This window comes from Phymastichus coffea, unplaced genomic scaffold, assembly GCF_024137745.1.
Source record: "Phymastichus coffea isolate CEN01 unplaced genomic scaffold, Cenicafe_Pcof_1.1 PCOF00077, whole genome shotgun sequence".
NCBI classification, from domain to species: Eukaryota; Metazoa; Arthropoda; class Insecta; order Hymenoptera; family Eulophidae; genus Phymastichus; species Phymastichus coffea.
In genome coordinates this window covers 316,608-335,938 of record NW_026706888.1, presented here as the reverse complement: position 1 = coordinate 335,938, position 19,331 = coordinate 316,608, and the positions used below count along the sequence as shown (strand labels likewise).

The window sequence follows — 19,331 nt, the reverse complement described above, 5'->3', positions numbered from 1 at the left end:
TCATATGATTTACTAATTGTATTAACAGTAGCTACCATTTTAAGAAACTACACCTTGTATCACAAAACGAACTTGAGTCATTATGTTAAATTTATAAGCTGGATCCCATGGTTACTTTTGGGGAATAGTTCAACAAATAAAATTTTCTTGAGACACAATAGGGCGATCTAGCAATTCATATATTTTCCATTGTTTTTTTCATTCAAAGTCTAAGAATGATAAGTTTCTAAATAAACGGCATCCAATCAAGAGTCTTTCATTTTCTAAGGACGGTTTTGTTACAAAGAGGGCCGTCCTTCTTTTCGTCTTTCCGGAAAATTAAAGTATTAATTCAAAGCAATTCTTTATAAAGTGCCGAGAAAGAATAAAAAAAGAAAGTCTTCCCCCATGAAAGAAACAGTTGAAAAGGCGCCGCGAATGATATTTCTATATATCGCGTAACTATGAAACCCGTAATCTGTAGGCTGCACGCGCGTAGAAACGTAAGCCCTTTTCTACTAGTATATTCAATTCTTAGAGACGCCGACGAAGAAAAGGGAAGGGGATAAAGAGAAAGCGGAGAGAAAAAGGTAAACGCACGTGCGGAGGGTAAAAACTGCTCCTTGCGAGGGAAGTCCGAGCGAAAGCGCGGAAATCACTAAAATAAAGTCAAGTTCTCTCGCGATGAAGAAAAATTATAGAGATAAAGGCACACAGTCAGCGGTTAGCTGAAAAAAACGGAGATGAAACTGGACGAAATAAAAACTGTATATATATATATATATATATATATATATATATATATAAAATGCTTGGGTTCGCAAGACTCATCACCAGGGATTCATTCCCTACTCTGAGTCGCGCTCACTTGGTTGGGGGGGTGAAAGAACGTCGAAACAAAAGACGGGCTTGGTTGTGTGCGCCGCTCGCGCTCTGATTGGCCGGCCAAGTCGAGGCCTGGGGCGCTGATTGGCCGCCCCGGGACCGCACCCATCCTGCAATGGCCGCTTTGTTGGCTCGACTCTGCGGACTGTACGTGTGTGTGTGTGTGTGTATATGTGTATGTCTCACCCCATTCACTATATAACTCTCTCGTTCGCTTCGTGAGTTTTTTATGCGCTCGCGCACACCCAAACGTCTGTCCTCCTTCGCAGCGGGGAAAATTTCGGGCATGTATGCGCGCGTGTGTGAGATCGCCACGCAGACTATAAACTGTACCCCACTCTCTTTCTCTGCGCGTATGTGCATGTAGTTCGAGCGCTTGTATTTTGACTTGGGGACTCTGGCAGATGTTGATTTACAGGTGGGAGGGATAATGGCTGGAGAAGTACTGTGTCGAAAGTAGCATGACGGACGACCGGCTGGAGCCTTCATGAGTGTATGTATGTGAACTCTTTCGATGTGTTAATCAAATTCGATTTTAAATATTTTATTATGGAATATTCTATTCGATGCAGAGTCTCTCATTTGCAAGTTTTTTATTATTATCCGCAGATTATCAAAGGACCTCGACAACTCTTTCATTCAAATCTTACTGGATCAAATTATTCAAATATAATCATTTTTGGTATGCAATTTTAATTATCATTTCTATAATACAATGGATGATAATACAGAACTACAAATATGTACGTGCATTGAAACGGTTTTTAATAATTAACTTTGATAGATTAGCATCCTTCAACAACATTTTATTGCAGAATTCAAAAGATATTTCTAAATATTATATCATATACACTAAAGTAGTACATCATATTGCATTTTACCGTGAGATACTTTTGTTTCAAAATAATAATTTCCGTGATATGGCAAGAAAGAAAACTATGAAACAATGGGATTTGACTACAAAAGATTAAAATATGTTTGAAAATATGAAGCTATAAAATTTAACTAAAGATTTTAAGCGATTCTAAAAGTTTCTTTTAATAATGAAAAAATTATAAAGCATTATGTGACTTGGTGCAATTTTATTTAATGAAATATTTTAACAGTATATAAAATAGTTGACAGAGTCATTTAAAAATAAATATATATCCGAAATACGTTAAATAATATTAATGGCTTACTTGTATCCTGTCTTCCGGTAAATCTGTCCTAAGGCTCAACATTTCGCGTGCGTAGACGTCGGGGTAGTGAGCCTCTTTGAACGCTGTCTCCAACTCCTCCAGCTGCGCAGTCGTGAAAATCGTCCTAGAGCAACAACCATATGAACCTAGTTATATGCCATTACAGCTCGTCCCTTAAGTCTAAATCTTATTGATATGTTTCTTGATTATATGTAATAAACAGTTCGGAAAGAAATTATACATAATTAATGTAACTTTTATAAATAAAGTTGAATCGGAATTGATACTAACAAAATCTGAATCTTATGTGATATACAAGATTGGTAATACTAACACGCTAATCTTTTTACAGATTTCTATAGTTTTTATTACTTATATATATTACTTAGAAATAAGTATAATCCATCATTTAGTTGCGAAAGAAACTAAGCAAATGAAGCTTGAGCAGGCATAATGCACTCAAAATAGCAAGATAATTAAAAAAAATTTTGAAAGCCAGCGTATGGCAATGCAAAATATCTATATAATTTGAATCTAAATACGGAAATTTTATCTGTCGAAATGCAACGATTGGCTGGCCAAAATGAGCACACTTATTTCTCGTTTATTTTTTAACAATAAATAAACTGAAACTTATGGTTTACGCGAGGATGATAGAAATAAAGCGAACGAATTGCCATGTTGGTAAATTGACGGTTGTCCGTGAAGCATCTGTCAAGCGCGAAATATCCTTGTACAAGAAAGTGAAAGTCACTTCCCGCGATCATCGCCTCATTAAGCCGCCGATGTTTTCTTTCTCTTGTAGGGAGAAAACCGTTTCATCGTTTAAGCTCCGACTGTATAATTTTGATCGGTATGAATTTTGTAATATATAAAGACCTCGCTGAAGCAGATCTCCAGTTTTTTGTTTCGTCATTTAATTGAGCCGCACACGATTTCTCAAACGGCTCGCGGAATGACAATCAAATTTAGACGACGTGCGTGGTCGCGAATTCTTGTTTCAATATACGTAAAACATATTTCATATAGTCTCATGCAAATATATGTTGTTATACCGATAACTAAGTATTTTAACAAATAGGAAATATGCAAAAATATATAAAATAACGTTGTACGAGTTTTTCGCGGCATTTGATTGATAATTAAGCGCATGACACTCAGTTAGAAAAGTACTTGAATATATTAAGGAAGAAATTATTCTGTCCAAGCCTCTCTTTCTTCCGAAAAAGAAAGGATCAATAATAATTTTCAAGCATTAATTATAAAAAACCTTTTCTGAAAGAGCTTTCTCCCTATCAAAGTAGAGTTTCATTGGATCAGGAGACACAGCAAAGGAAATCTCAAAGTCGACAATAATGAGAGTCAGAGAGAGAGAGAGAGAGAGAGAGATTCGCGTGGGTTTGAATTCTTTCAAAATGGCCGACGAGGTAAATGGGGATCCCTTAGTTAATTCCCTATAGCGTCACGTCATGGCAGTCGGGGAGTTATGACGAGGGGCCAACTTTTATTCGTATCCCGTTTGCTAATTTCAAGCTGATGATTCTTTTGCTATAAGACACTATTTTGATGTGATATTGATTTTGATATTTTTTCATTCGCGATACAAAAATATATTTCTATTAATCAGTTGAATAATCTTAAAAGAATGAGAAAAAAGAACGAATGTTTTCAAAAATTAATACATCAAACTATTATCAAGGCCTCACCTATGTCTGCGTTTTTTCTTTTTCTTTTTACTGTATCCTGAAAGACCGTCGACTGTAAAATCTTTTCCGGCTTCGATGCTGTGCCCGACACCTGTAACACAAAAATAATGACAATTATTATATTAATGAGAGCATGAATTATATTAATCTTCGAGTAAATTTGGAGCTGCAGTATTTTGAGAGTAAAACTATTCTGGACAAATTATTCCTAAGCAATCATTTATTGAATATTGAAGAAAAACTTCACTGTTTGTAAAATTAATGCAAATGCTTTATAGTTAATTTCGACAATAATAATATATGAAATCGAATGTTTTAATTTATTTATACCTACATGGAATACACTGTCGATATTACAGAAATCATCGCTTTAAAATAGAATTTTTTTATATGAAAATACTATGTTACTAGTAAGAAATAATTTTCATAATTTTTCATTGCTTAAAAAACAAATGATTAATCTACTGTTTTTATATAATACGAGTATTGCTGATTCGAAACCTATTTAATTTTGGGATAATTTCAATAAGTAGTTGTATATTCTATTCACTTAAAAATTACATATTTAATTTCTCATAGGATTTTTTAACGTAACATTGAATTAATCAATGAATTATTCAAATGTCTATTCCGACATGAGAAACTAATAACTTTTTGGTAAACAAAACTTTTAATGGGGTATTTTTTTATCGATGCCATTATCTCATATAGTTTAACGGTTGCTGTCGTACGAATCATTGTATTACACTAAGACACAGAAAGCTAAACTTATTTATTTTAATTTTTCTTATTGTGTAAGTGTCAAAATATAACACAAGATCATAGAATCAAAAGTTTTGTTAAATTTAAGAAAAGCATGTCCGATTACCGTTAATTTTTAATATGAATAAAAATGTGAGTTCTAAAATTTGTAAAAGAGTCCGGAGCTTTTATCAAATCGTTTTGTGGTATTCTGATGAATAAATGATTTTTCTTCTAGACTTTAGATGTAAGTATTTTCTTGCATCTTATAAAAAATACTACAAGAAACTAATTTAGTCCAAAATTGTACAGCCCTTAAGTAATTGTATTGTTACATGTATAAAAATGTTATGAGAACGAAAGAAGCCCACTGTATAAGTATGCTTTGATGTGAGTATTTTTGTACAGAAGTATATTCGAATATTGTTAAATATCTACTTTATTATTAAGATAATTAGTTTGAATTATTGTATACGCCACGTCCGTTTTCCCCTTATAAAAAGTGATGGATGCCATATTAAAGCATTTTATTCGTGATCTAATTGGCTGAGTTATAATCACGTGATATGCGGTTATGGCAGCAAATATGTATGTCGATGTGATTTCAAGTTGTGATTTTAGTAATAAAAATTTATTTTATCATAAATGGTACGGATAATTCTGAAGATAATAAAAATAAAACAAGTATGCTGCATTGTTGTTATTTTTACAGTCATTTTATAAAACTAGCAACAAGTAAATCGTTTGATAAAAGCGAGAGGTCATTATGCTTTTGAATTATTTTGATAATTTGATTTTTGAACGTGTAAGATTGAAAAAAAATTTGTGATATCGTAATCTATTATTAAATAAAATCGTTTGATAAAAATGAGAGGTTATTGGCTTTGGAATTATTCTGATAATCTGATATTTGAACTTGTAAGATTGAAAAAAATTTTGTAATATATAGATTGTTTATATCCGTTTTCGATATAATTCATAAATTTAGAATACGCGGAACTATTTTACTAACACAAGTTTTCCACCATGATATGCGTTTTGTAACTGTAAAATATGTTAATCGACATGACCAGAAATAAAAAAGTAGATGAAAGTGGGCGGAACGCGTCCGATGTCGCTAGTATTATAAATCATAAATGTAAATTGGTATACGTGCGATTTCTACTAAGTTTGCATGCATGTAATCTGATACCCGCGTGTTTTGTCATCTATACTGTGTGCTAACAAAACATGAAAAGGGAGAATCAGAGAGTGAAAAAGAACAGCAAGAAATTGATCGCGAGCTGCAAGTAGAAAGGTTCTCGTTCGCTGGTATACGTAAAATGAACGATGGGGAACGAGGAGAAAAAGAGTAGCTCAAAGTATGAAAACGAAGTCGTAAGAATAGGGAAAAGAGTGAGAGCGAGAAAGGAAAAAGAATGTCAGTTTAAGTAGGAAAGCTACGAGATCTGCTTGAGAAGGGTCGCTTTAAAAACAATATTCACTCGCGAGTCGGACGGCCGGCGCCAGATGGCTGATGTTACCGTCTTATTCGAAAATTTTTTCACGCGAAAGAAGCGAAGAAAGAAAAAAGAAAACAGGCGATCAAAAGATCTAACAAGTCACTGTACTTGGGGTAATATGTTGACTTTTGACTGCGAATAGAAGACATTTTTAAAACATCATTATTTTCTTTGCTTTTGATAGCTCGAATCACACTTACATACACGTGTATAAATAAACGTACATCCGTATCATAGATAAATAACGCATATGCATCTATTTCATGTTTATAATCATTATGAGCGCGATAGCTAGACTGTTTTTAGCGCGGAAAAGACTTTCCAGTGGTTTGCGATTATTATGTAGAAAATTGTACGATTCGATACATGCGATTTTTAAATTCAGCTTATATTTATTACCAGAGCAAAAGTGTATTTGTCTCGATCGAATGACATATTTTCTGCAAGCTCTTCACCCGAGCTTGGAATATAATTTCACAATTACATAATTAAATAAAGCACATTCTAATTTAATAATTAGAACAGCACGCATTTGATATGCTGTATAATGATTAGTCTCTGCGTTCGTTATCATTTCAGCGTGTGAAAGCAATATCCATTCACAATATTTCGGTGAACATTTGAGAACTAATAAGCTCGAGCTGAACGTGATATAAAAGAAAAAAGCCCCGCAGAAAGCAAGGAACTGCAATAAACGAATAAATTCGTGACTGTGTTCTCGCGCGCATTACCCGACGTGCACGCGCTTTCGCGGAGTGCAATTAGTCTAGGTACACATAATTGGGATTAAGCTCTTAATTAATAGTTAATTAGCCGAGCACGCTCGGAAGTTCTCTCTTTTTTTTTTTGCTCGCTAAGCTATCATTGCACGAGGTCGTTCGTGCGTGTGCGCCTGTATGTGTGTTTACGCGCGCGTACACACATAAGACCGAAAAAGTATACTCGTCCGTTCACACATGCACGTGCACGTCTATACGTGTAACATCGACGTACATGGGGGCGCGTTCTGTCTGTTTCTCACAGCCACAGGCATACAAACATACTCACGTATTTGCGAGCGAGCGAAACTGGTGAAGGTTCGTATGTATTGTGAGTTGATTTGCGCGCACGTGTGAGTGCGGCGCTTCTGATGATGCTCTCTCGTTTAATTTGCATTTCTGCTCAATTTTCGCTCGCGCGAATTATAATTAATTCTGGTTTTCGTCGGTTTTTTCCTCCTCTTTCTTTCAGCTCCACTCCCAAATTTCTAACAGTGCGCGTGCGTATGTATGTTATGCATATATATGCACATATATACGTATATATGCTGCATGGAGAATTTCATTAGATCAAAATTAGCTTCTGGCGTAATTAAAATTGTGTACTCGCAATCATAATTAACTTTCAGATGTTGTCTCTTATGCATTACGAGTAGATTCTTCGACACAGAACATAGGTAGCCTGATATGCAAAATCTTTCTAGTTTATATTTAATGATTTACACTATGTTCTAGAACATATTTTGTAGGATACATCAATTGTATATTATTTAGCCTGTCCACATATTTCGTTCTATTTTGATATCAAAGATGCCATATCATTGAAATAAAGTTTCCACATATTATATCTATATAAACCAAATAATAAAATCCTCTTTTCAAGTGGCTTGAGAATAATACTGGTGTAAATTCTGAGACTTTATATACACTGCTATTTGATTTCTATAAATTCTCATGAAAAAATCATCGTTACCCATATATCAATAGGACCCGAATAAAACTGCTACAAGATATTTATGAGACTTGAAAGTTTCATGTAACAAAAATTTTAGAGCAACAAACACGTCAACCGCAGCAAATTCTCCGTGATGGAGATAAGCATGAAAAATGATACAAAAACTAGGAATATAAAGTTATGAAAGTTCGGTTCATCAAAGAAACTCCTAATTTACGCCGGAGTTCTTCTGAAGGATAATACGACTAATTAACGCCAAGAGCTGCAGCTTATAAAAAAATTGTCCGAGCAAAAAGAAATGAAATAGACGAGAAAGATAAATACACGGAAAAGCAGAAAAGAGGCGAAACGAAGACGGCAAGCGAGCTAAATAGATAGAAAACGTCAAAACGTAAAAGGGACAAAGAGAGGATGCACGTATAGTAAGCCCACTGAGTAAGCTCGGAACACAACCGAACGAGAGCGAGAAAGAGCGAGAAAGAGCGAGAAAGAGCGAGAGAAGGAGAAGGAGAGGGAATCGAGTGAAGCACAGACAACGCGAGTAAGCTGGCACACGTACATCCGCACACATAGAGACGTCGAGCAGAGCGCGAAGACACAGAGGGAGGCAAAAAGGGGGAGGTGTGCGGTGGTTAGCGGGAGAGAAACGGACCGGCGGCGGTGGCACATGTCGCATATACATCGGGGCGCGCGTTACCAGGCAACGGGCAATAAAGGAGCGCCTGGATGGCCAATGCCGCGCCCTCCGCAGTCGCGCGTATACCCCCCTCCCCCGCTCTCTCTCGCTCTCTCTTTCTCTCGTCCCCTTCGCTTGTTTTGCACAGACGGAATGAGTGTGAGAGAGAAAGAAAGCTTCTATATACTTTAGTGGCTGTTAAGGTCTCAAGGCGAGGAGAGACGAACCCTCTCCTGCTCCGTAGTACCACCACCGCATACTACCGATAATTGATATTCTAATCCGCGCTCTAATATCTCCGACGAAACTATATAGTTCTGCGGACATTAACCAGCCGACAGTCCGAATGCTTGGAATCCAGGAAGGAAGGAACGTTGAGCGAGAATCCCAATCGATTCGCTATTGCCTTAATGAGTTGCGCCCGCGCATGCCTCTAGGGCTGCGCCTGTCGACTCTGATTTTTCTTTTCTTGTAATTAGCCGTTCTAAATTTTTATGGCATAATATATGGTAACATTTTACTGTTTAACAATTTATTAGGTTTTATTCTATCTAGACATGAAATTCATTAATCATTTATGTTTAAATTTTATCAAATTGATCCGCAGTACCATCTTTCCAAACTGCATAACGCTCAATCATCAAACTATATATTATATGGATTCATTCTGTGTGAATGGAATCAGGCAAAGTGTTGGCCAAAGACATGGTCTAAGTGAACGCTCGCTAAGTTTAGGGGTCGTAGTACTTCTATTTTTTCGCTGTCTCTCTCGCACAGCTATCACCGCGTCGTCACGCACAGGGAGATGTCTATATCTTCTCCCGTGGGACACCAAATGCTCCCATCTTGTGGAAAGGAAGAGAAAAACAAGAGCACAACAAAAATAAGACAACATAAAAGAAAGGAAAGGAACGAGAGGATACGGTTTTCTGAAAATCACACATGAAAATATAGAATATGATATGGGTCATAAAGTGTATTAACGTTTTAAAAAAATAATTTTTTGTTACACATTTATGTTTTTGCACTTTTTTTCTATAACGAACTTAAATTCAAAATAGTTATTTTCTTAACAATCACCAAAAGATGCTTATAGAAAAAATAAAAAAGGTAATGTTTTGCTTGCTTCTTCATTATCGACGATCATTAGTCTAAACTTAATTAAGCCAAGAGATAAGTAAGTAAAATGAAAAAAATACAAAGATGAGTATGTGTTTTATTTAAAAAATCCACGGCGGAGATTCAGATAATTTAAATATTTCTGATGAGCTTATTATCTGTTATTAATAAATAGATATACTAATATTTCAGTTTCGAACTTGTAATTGAAATGAAGATATGTGTTACGTAAATAAAAAAATAAGATACAAGGAATAAAAGGATTAAAAAAAAGAGGTTAACCAAGAGAGAGAGAAAAGGTGTAGGCTTGAAGAAATAAGAGAACGACGTGGTGGCAGGAGAGAGAGTGAAAGAGAGAGAGTAGTAGTACTCCCGGGAGACTTCTCGCCGCCGCCACTTGTCCGTATTAAGGCTGGGTACTAATCCCGAAATTTAATTTGGAAATCTCTTTCAATGCCTTCTAGTCTGACTCGCTATATCTCTCTTCTTTCGAATGGACTGCAATTATATGTGTATGTGTGGTGTGACAACAACAAGCATAGTCGGCCGGGCCTATGTACACTATCACTACAAGACATTTTAAACTGGGAATTACGGCTTTGTTGCGGGTAATTGAAAATTCGTTTCGATTCTCCTAGTTCTTCCTTGCTTCCTTTTCGCGCTCTCATCTCCGATTCGTAGCACATTCTATCAATCATTGTTTCTTTCAATATTTTAAGTATTTACAAGATCTAACTGTATTTGTAAATAAAGCCTCTTTAATACATCCCATAAACGGTGGTTATTAAATTAAAATTAAAAAATAAAGTCATTATTAATTTTCAGAAATTACATCGGTATACTTATTTTAAGTCAAGTTCAGATCATCATCGGGTAGTTTATCATGTCATTTATGTTTATATTTCATTTGTTATATTCTGTTCTTATGAAGAGTATGCATGAAATATTTTGTCCATAACTATACCTATATAGTTACGAATATTTGCTGGATATACACATGAATGTAACATCTCAGTATCACTAAAAACTCGAGCTATGTATGCACATAGAAGTAAAAATCCTGATCAATGTAAAGTAACATAAAAAAGATGTATATTCAAGTAATATTCACTACTGTAAACTTGATTGGTATGACTAGTAGATGCGTATCTAATGTGCGCAATAGGATATGTTCAAAAGGGGTGAGGTTAGAGTTAACAATTGGCATCGTGAGGAGCGTAGCTCACACTATATATATATATATATATATATATATATATATATATATATATATATACCGAGTGGATTTTCATTTTGAAGATTGTCAAAAACGGTAAAATCCACTGAATTTATAGCTCATCATTTATACGCACGCGTACCAGCTGTATTGAATACTTAAATTTAGATAAGTAAAAGGAGGGTAGAGTGGGGATGATTGAATCGAGCAAATTAATTCAAGCCCATAAACATCGTGGTGGCATTAGCAAGCTTAGGATCCCCGAGCCGCGTTACAAGTGTTTTACACGATCAGGGTCCCTAATCTAGCGAAACGTCCCTTGGGAGTTGTACTTGCAGCATGTATGGGGTGAGAGAGAGAGGCAAGCATGATACGCTTCATTCGGGCCGCTCTGGGATCGAGGAGCGATCGCCTCTCGTTCTCTCTTTTTTTCCTTTCTCTTCTTCGCAAGAACACCTCCGCATTTTCAACAAATATTAGATCGAACGATTCCAGCTCGGGAATTGGATCGAAACTGGAGAGAGAAAGAGAAAGGAAAGCAGGGAGAGAGAGAGAGAGAGAGAGAGAGAGAGAGAGAGAGAGAGAGAGAGAGAAGTGTGAAGCTGGATGCGTTTGGCAAACATTGCCGGCGCGCGAAAATTGCATTGGGTTAATAGCGTATGGATGGCTTGCCCCGACAAGCGTGCCCGAGTGATTAATTGACGAACTGCACAAGTAATGTGCACTTGTGTCATTAGACTTTCGATTTGAATGCTGCATGATTTAACGCGTGTTCTCCATCATGTTTCTTAGACAATTTTTCACGAACGTTATTGGGCAATAATCTTATCGGAACAAATGCTTTAATATGTAAAGTTCAACGTGTAACTTATAACCGTTGTCATACCAAAGTTATAAAGAAAATTGAACTATAATTTAAAAAGATGTGAGCTTGAGACAATACACAACGCGTACAGAACCACACGAAAAACATTCTTCTAATTCCCGCTAATATCCAAGAGAAGCAAAGTAGCTGGGGACAAAGATCGGATATTGCATTTCTTTTGCGGAGAAGGTTGGGAGGGAGAGTGAGAGCATACATGTGGCATTATGCGTGTGCAGCGTCTTTCTTTTTGTTGCCAGAGCTGCTCTCATTTCAGATTTCACACCTCGGGAGCGACTTTATTATTCGCGTTCGCAGGCATCGGTGGCCATATTGTGTGCAAGGTATACGGACACACACACGTAACCTACGAGAACTGGTGCGAATATTATGATGGCCGTGCCATTGAGCTGCCACTTGGGCACAATAGTCCAAGTGTTGATTGCCCGAAAACAAGCCTCGCTTTCTCCTTCTTTCCTTCTTTGCTTCGTCTTCGCGCGTCTGCTACTCTTTTATTTCTCTTTTTTCAACCTTGCTCACTACTCGCACCTACGCGCTTGCTCTAAGCTCTTAACTTCGTGCTTGACGTCCTCGTCATTGTAATACGTGAACTCGCAGAAACTGCGATTGGCCCGTTTCATTCAGCGAGTTTTATTTTTGAAAAGTATGAATTTTTGCTGATATAGGCAAGTAAATGTGCAAAATGTCGAGATACCGTTATCAATGCAGCGATTAATTATCATCCATACAAAAGTGGATGTTTTACAACAAATCAAAAAGCTGTACACATTAATTTTGCATAGACTTTCATGAAAATTAATCGTTAGCAAAAGTTATTATCGAGGAAGAATTAAAAACATGAAAATTTAGATTAAAAACTGTCCAGAGTAAAGCTCAATAAAGTTGTGCCAACGGGAACGACATTCAAAAGCGTATACGATCGCAGGTCGACCGACATCAAACGTTGCGCGTTTGATTGATGTTAAAAAAATGAATGTCCTTACATCCCTCCAGAAAAAAAAAAAAAAAAAAAAAAAAAAAAAAACTAATTCAACGCTATTGGAAAGAGTAATTGACTCAGGATTCACTCTCCCCGTATACTAAGTAATGGCCTCTCAACCAACGCTTGTACGTATCGTCGAATGCAATTAACTTCTCTGCCAGCGTGCATTTTTCTATTGGAAAAGTAAAAAAATAACAACTGGCGTGCTAAATGAAACCCACGAGCGCGCAAAGTACAGCATGCAGCGCGTGAAATTCGTACGCATAGCAGGGGAAAACGCACTTTTGGTCAAAAAATATTTAGGGTCGTAAAAAGGGTTCAAGGAAACCGTGAGCCGCTCTAAGTATGAGCTCTATAAGGTCTCTGGAACATATATCGTAGGTACATTCAAAGCGGCACAGGAAACGTTTTCTCGCGAGTGGTTGTTAGCACATGCGAAGAGAAAGCTTTTAGAACTGTAAACCAATTCCAATTTCAATTACGCGAGAAAGATAATTGAACGTCATTCAATTGTCGCATTTATCATTGATCAATTTTCGCTTGATAGATTTAGTTGCAATCTATATTTGCAAAGTGTTTCGATTATTGACCGTAAGAGGACTACGGAATACTTTGTAATGCAGAATTCAAAACGCACTGTTCTTATTACATATAATTCAGCTACAGAGTTGATTTTTAGCATTTACCATCGTGCTACTAATATCTTAGGGTGACAAGATCCCATTAAATCGCACGAGAAAGTTGAAAAAGTACGTTGCTCTTTTATCTTGTTGATACATGATGATGGTAGTCAACGTTAAGGAAACCCAATAAAATACTGCGAAACAATCGAATTAGTTTTCACGAAGCGATAAGAAAGAATCCATAGACCAGGCAAATTGAGAAGCACAATAGATTGGAAACACAAAAGGCCGTAGGTGAAAAGTAGATGTAGCAGCGAGGCGAGAAAGGGTGATGCATGTACATGTGAGTATGCGTGAGGTTGGGCTGGGCAGCAGTGCTCGCGCTCGCGAGCGAGAAAGGGCATAAGTCAGGAATTCCGGGCACGCGGTATATTGCCGGGGCAGCTCTGCCGGTTATAAGCTATAGTCTGGACTGGCTGGCTGGTGGCACGGCATGCACAGCCATTTACTTCATTATGTCATTAAGCTTAATGGCTCCCACCCGCTCGCCACCCGCCCGCACAGCCCTAACACGGCTTTAGGCTATAGCCACTCGTCGCCACCCAACTCTCTCTCTCGCACTCTCTCACATGCGCAGTTCATCCCCATTAACTCTCGGTGGCTTGGTTCGGGCTTCCTTTCTCTCTACTCAAGCCTCTGTCTCTCGCAACTCTTCCCTCTCTACTCTATGTGCCAGCGAACTTCTCTCTGCTCTGCAGCTTAAGCTCCTTTTCCATGCCCGCGCTTATTCTCTTTTGCAGCTCCGGCCTGTTGTAGCTTCCACTGTCAGCTGTCCTTTTTTCGCGCGCATGTTTTGGCCTGCTCCCTCTGCGTAATTTTTTTTTCTACTTTTCATTGCTTCTTTTTTTTATAATTGTTTTGGCTACTTTTGGCGCTTTGAATATGCTTTCCTTTGCGCTACGCGCGGTAACTAGTTATTTTATAATTACGTGCTTTGCAGCGTGAAAGCATAATTTCAGAATTTTCATCAAAAGCAGATTTAATTAAGAGCGAGCTTTTATTTTCGCGCGAGGAAATGATGTAATATACGCGTTAATCTAGGCATTTTCACTTCAAATTTTAGACCTCGACCCTTTCTCTCAACACGAATAATTTGGGCACAATAGGCTTAGGTTTTAGAGAGATAGCGAGTATACGACCGACGGAACAATGAACATCGACTTTACGCGGCGATTTTGCTGAGCACTACATATAACGATTGTCGCGCACAATTTCAAGGTGGATATTTTCGTGTCTCTTTAGCTATTAATTGAGGTCGAATTATCGGAACCCTTGAGTTTTTCTTTCTTTCTTTTCGAACCAATAAAACAATTTGCTGCGTCACTTTTCAACCGCGCGGACAGATTTGTCAGTTTTGGAAAAAGCGCACGCGGGCGGGAGGCGTGTCGGCGCCGCGTGCGACGACGCTGCGCTTTGTCACTCGGATTCTCGCTGATCATGGTTTATGATTAGATGCATCTTGTTTGCTTGATAATTGAACCTACTCTTATGCCTGTCGTCGAGATCGTTTTAATCAAATGCTTATATATGGTTCTTTTTAATTTACATCTATATCGATAGAAATATATGATTTCGTTTGCTTTGAATGGAATTTTTTGTAAACACAGGTACCTAACATATAAAGTAATATTATCATAGATTGGAAAGAATGACTTACTATTTTACAATATACACATCTTAGACAATAAACGATGCATTTATATTGGTACCGAGTTTTTTTTCTTCAAAATTTACTAAATTAATCATTTTAGAAATTAGTAATTATTTTAATAAAACATTCAATCTTGCGAAGCATGAAATGTAATTAACTATCCAATAACTAACAGTGGCGGATGAACCAAAGTAATAATAAGCACTTAAGTACTATATTTAAAAACTGAAAATCGTCACGGTTTGTTGTCTTTTCTTCTCTTTCTCGTTCTCTCTCTGCGCTGCTCCCCACGTACATTTCGTCGCGGAGACCCCGCACGTGATGTCAGTTTCCGGATGTCAGCGAGCGAGAGAAGTAGCAAGAGCAAGACGCGAGAACTGATCGAGAGTAGCTTGGTGTTTTTTGCCCATGCTCCCGGCGCCGACTTCGGCATGGAAAAGGTGTTGAGCCGAGTCTGTTTGCCGAGTAACTCAATATTTCTGTGCGCGAGTTGTTGGCGCCAGACAAGCGTCCCGCTCTTTCACGCACATGCTCTTTCTCTTTTATAAATATAGTCGTCCCGCAGTCGATTTCTACACCCGAAACGTAATGTGCTATTAGGAATGAATTTTCGATATACCGGGGAAACTGGAGCTAATTGAATCCGATTGGATTTCAACGGGGTGTGATTTTGCCGATGGGGAAAACTAGCGGAGAGTATACAATTGATTGCACTGGCAATTTATTTCACGATCAAGTGTTCTTCTATATCCCATTTCGGTATGATTTTAGAATACGACCAGTCGATGTTTTCGAGTGTTTAATGACTCAGGTCTATAAAAAACAAGAATACTTTTTGATTCAAGTCGATCTTATTTCCAGTGTAGCTTATGCATTAATGATTCGGAGAACAGTGGCGTTTTTCAAGTTTCGCGACTACATATTTCAAAGGTTTATGAGATTTTTCAACAATTACATATTTTAAATAAAGGACATTTTATTTTCAAATTCGTTGACGTTTCATTTTTGTATTCAATTTAAATTTTTTGAAAACAACAAAAAAACCTTTGTGAATTAATTTACCAAAAACTTTTAATGAGCTATTATAAAATGTATGCATGTATTAAAAGTCATCTTAATTTTTTATGTACAACAGTATACTATATAACAACTTTGAGTAACATGCGAAAGATGATCGAGCTTGTCAAAGAAAACAAAAATATTTTTAAAAGTCAAAAGAATTTGACTAACAATCATTTACAAATGAGTGTTGCACAAAGTAATGAGGAGAATCTAGCACAACATGAAGATCCGAAGAAGTAACTTAAACGTCTTAATCTCGTTAACCCAAATAGACTTTCTACTCGACTTTTTCGCACAGCTGCGGCAGAAGAAAAGACATAGCCGTGTACACACAGGAAAATAGGATTTTCCCTGACAGTAAGCCTTTTGTGCGTGCACTCACGTGCGTGTGTTCCTAAGAATTTTTTTTTTCGACCATTTGCTCTTTTTGACGTCTAGCAAACGACCCGTTGTGTGTATACACGAGATGTTCGGTAGATCGCGATTGTTGAAAAAAGGTGTGAATCTCGCTCGCTCGTGCGACCCTCAAAAGGTGACAATAGTTTAGCCCTGCGTTCACGACAATGGGACCTTCAACCCACAATGCGGGAATCCTCGTTGGGCGATATATAGTCGCGCGGATACTTCCATATATAGAGAGAGAACTTTATACGATGAAGGAGAGCGGCAGTGACTGTTTATTTATTGTGCCTGTGCAGCAGAAAAATATATTCATAACCTCTTCTATATGCGTGAATATTTTGTTTTTTGGAATATTTGTCGATGCAAAGTAACTGAGTGCATTACGTAAAAAATTCAACAAAATTAATAAACGATAAGGTTTATCATCTGTTCACAACGTGATGACAGATATATTGGAAAAACCAGCATGACTGATGATCATTGAAACGTTTCTAAGATTTGCTTGTATCCAAAAGCTTATATAAAATCCTGTTTTAGTGTATTCAGAAATAAATTATTTTGACATTTTTCAACAAATTTAAATTGAAAGAAAAGCGTAGTTGATCACATCGAATTATTTCTAGTGTCGTTAAACCGAGTAATGCGACGAGATATTGAAAGGACCTTTATTCGGAGTAGAAAGGCTTGCGAGACGTAAAACTATTGTAGCAATTGGAAACCCAAAATTTTTATCGCTGCCACACCCGACACGCCCACGGTTGTCAAAATATTTTCGGAGTACAATTTTTTCCGTCAACCCACTCGACACCTCTAGTTTTTCTTCCTCATCCTACTGTAACTTTAGAAGGATTTAGTGTCGTTTATATTGAGAAATGAAAGCGTTTAATGTGAAACCCACCAGATCCCATGGAAATGCTAGATATTCTGTATGGCAATAAATGTTCTCTGAGGATTTATCTTCCTTTAAAATGGTTGTTAATTAACACTGATTATAAAATGATGTTATGATTGATTGGAAATTGCAATCATAATACAGTTTCACCGCTAACAGACAGTGAAGACAAATTTCTTGTGCGCCGATGAAAGTCAACAGATGAATAAGTACTAATCAAGTGTTTATATAATTTTCGTCTGGACAGATAAGGGATAAGATATAGGTGTACGCGAAGACAAACGGTGCAAAGAAACAGTGTAATGAAGTCAAAAAAAAGAAACGAAGCAGAATAAGATGAAAACGAGGATAGGAAAAGAAAGAACCGAGAGAAGACGACAAACGGACAGGGTGAGAAATAGGTGGGCTACCAACGGAGGGGAAGGAAGCAGACAGGGGAGAGAGGGGAAGTAAATAAAAACAGAGTCAGTCACCTGAGATCCTGTAGTGCGGGGCGAGGCTACTCACAGCGGATTGGTCGGTTCGCCGGCGCTGGGCGTGTGTGTTGTGCTTTTTAACGCGCACCGGGTAATTTATTATGCCCGCTAGGCCATGCGAGCAAATTCGAGAGTGCCTCGGTTTTTGATTCCTTTCTTTGCCGAGCGTTCGCGGCCGCGAGCTCGCTGAACATATCTGAGTTGACCGATAGCCGTTGCGTCACGCGAGTTCATCGATTTATTATTCTCATTTTACTTTACGCCCGGGGTTGGGTTGGGTTGGGCTGGATGATTGACGGCGCATTCGATGTGAAACTTGTCTGTCGCAATGACAGTTGTGATATTAATGCATGTCGCAGCTACGTTTTTTTTTTCATTTAAGCATTATTTTTTAATAACATTTAATTGCGAAGGATGTATATGAATAACTCGTTGTAATGATTAATTGTTGAATATTTGTAATTTTTTTTTATTAAATTTAGACAAATCATCATTCTGCTTTTGAAATTTTTTTACTTTAAACCACGTCAATTAGTAACAATAGGAGTGCTGTTCGCTTGAGAGTGATTATGCTATGAGTTATAAATATGCTTGGCATATTTTTAAAATTGGTTTTGATAATATTTGTTGATGTACAATGAATTATTCATCTTTTCAGAATAATATCAAGGCATAAAACTACGCTATTGGTGTGTCAAATTCATTTGCGCTGCATCGCACTTCAGTCGATGCGGAAAGTGTCAAGATTATTCGATATCGATTTATGCTTGTTCCTAATCATACGCCTCTATGATCTTAATTTTGACGTTAACTAGTCTAATTTTTGTCTAATGTGTAAAGATCAAGCCATAAATCAGAAAATCACAAGTTTAATATATTTTTTAATTAACTAGTGATTAAAATATAATGCAGTTTCCTTTTCACCTGCCATTTTTGTATATGACGTTTCGTTAACTAATTTATTGACCGCCTCAAAAATTAATTAATAACAAAAAGAACACAATATATATTCAATATATAATATACTGTTGTAATGTGATTGTTTTCGAAATAAGTTTATCAATTTTAAGAGAAAAATTAGAATGAAAATAGCTTTCCATACTAAACCAAAGCCTTTAGTGCGACTGTTGGGCAACAGTAGAGAACATCCACGCTTCGTGACATATAGATGGCAGCGCTGCGTGCGTCTAATTAAGAAGTGAAATATATACGCGTCGCGTTGGTTCTTAATTAATACTAGTGTGGCTTTCAAATACAATTTTTGCTACACCTTTTGCGAACTGTTACGTTAACTCGTTATTACGTCCACTTGTGAACTTGACTCAATTAAGTTAATTATTTATAACGACTGGAAATACGAAAACTAGCACTTTTACAATACACTTTTTGCACAAAAGTGCTAGTTTTCATAAGGTAGGTTGATGCATGCACGTTAACGCGCTGTGCCTTCTTACTTCCAAACTCAACTGAAAATTATCAAGTCCAGTAAAATTTATTTAATTTTGAACCCGATATTTTTACGAAAAAGTTATTGATAGCTCCGTATACTTTAATGATCATTACACATGACTTAATTCTTAAA

At 37.0% G+C, this 19,331-nt stretch overlaps 1 protein-coding gene across 4 annotated transcripts in view; it reads right to left on the bottom strand.

Annotated features, from left to right (window-relative positions):
* LOC131668361 (visual system homeobox 2-like) overlaps nt 1-19,331 on the bottom strand; it is a 59,379-nt gene that overhangs the window by 22,270 nt on the left and 17,778 nt on the right. For 2 of the 4 annotated variants that reach the window (XM_058942460.1, XM_058942462.1), the window contains exons 3-4: nt 3,752-3,842; nt 2,046-2,169 (exon numbers count right to left, since the gene is read on the bottom strand). In XM_058942460.1, coding sequence (XP_058798443.1) covers nt 2,046-2,169; nt 3,752-3,842 — 215 coding nt within the window. Of the gene's footprint in view, nt 1-2,045; nt 2,177-3,751; nt 3,843-19,331 lie in introns of all 4 variants that reach the window. The other 2 variants (XM_058942459.1, XM_058942461.1) reach the window with 1 other exon arrangement.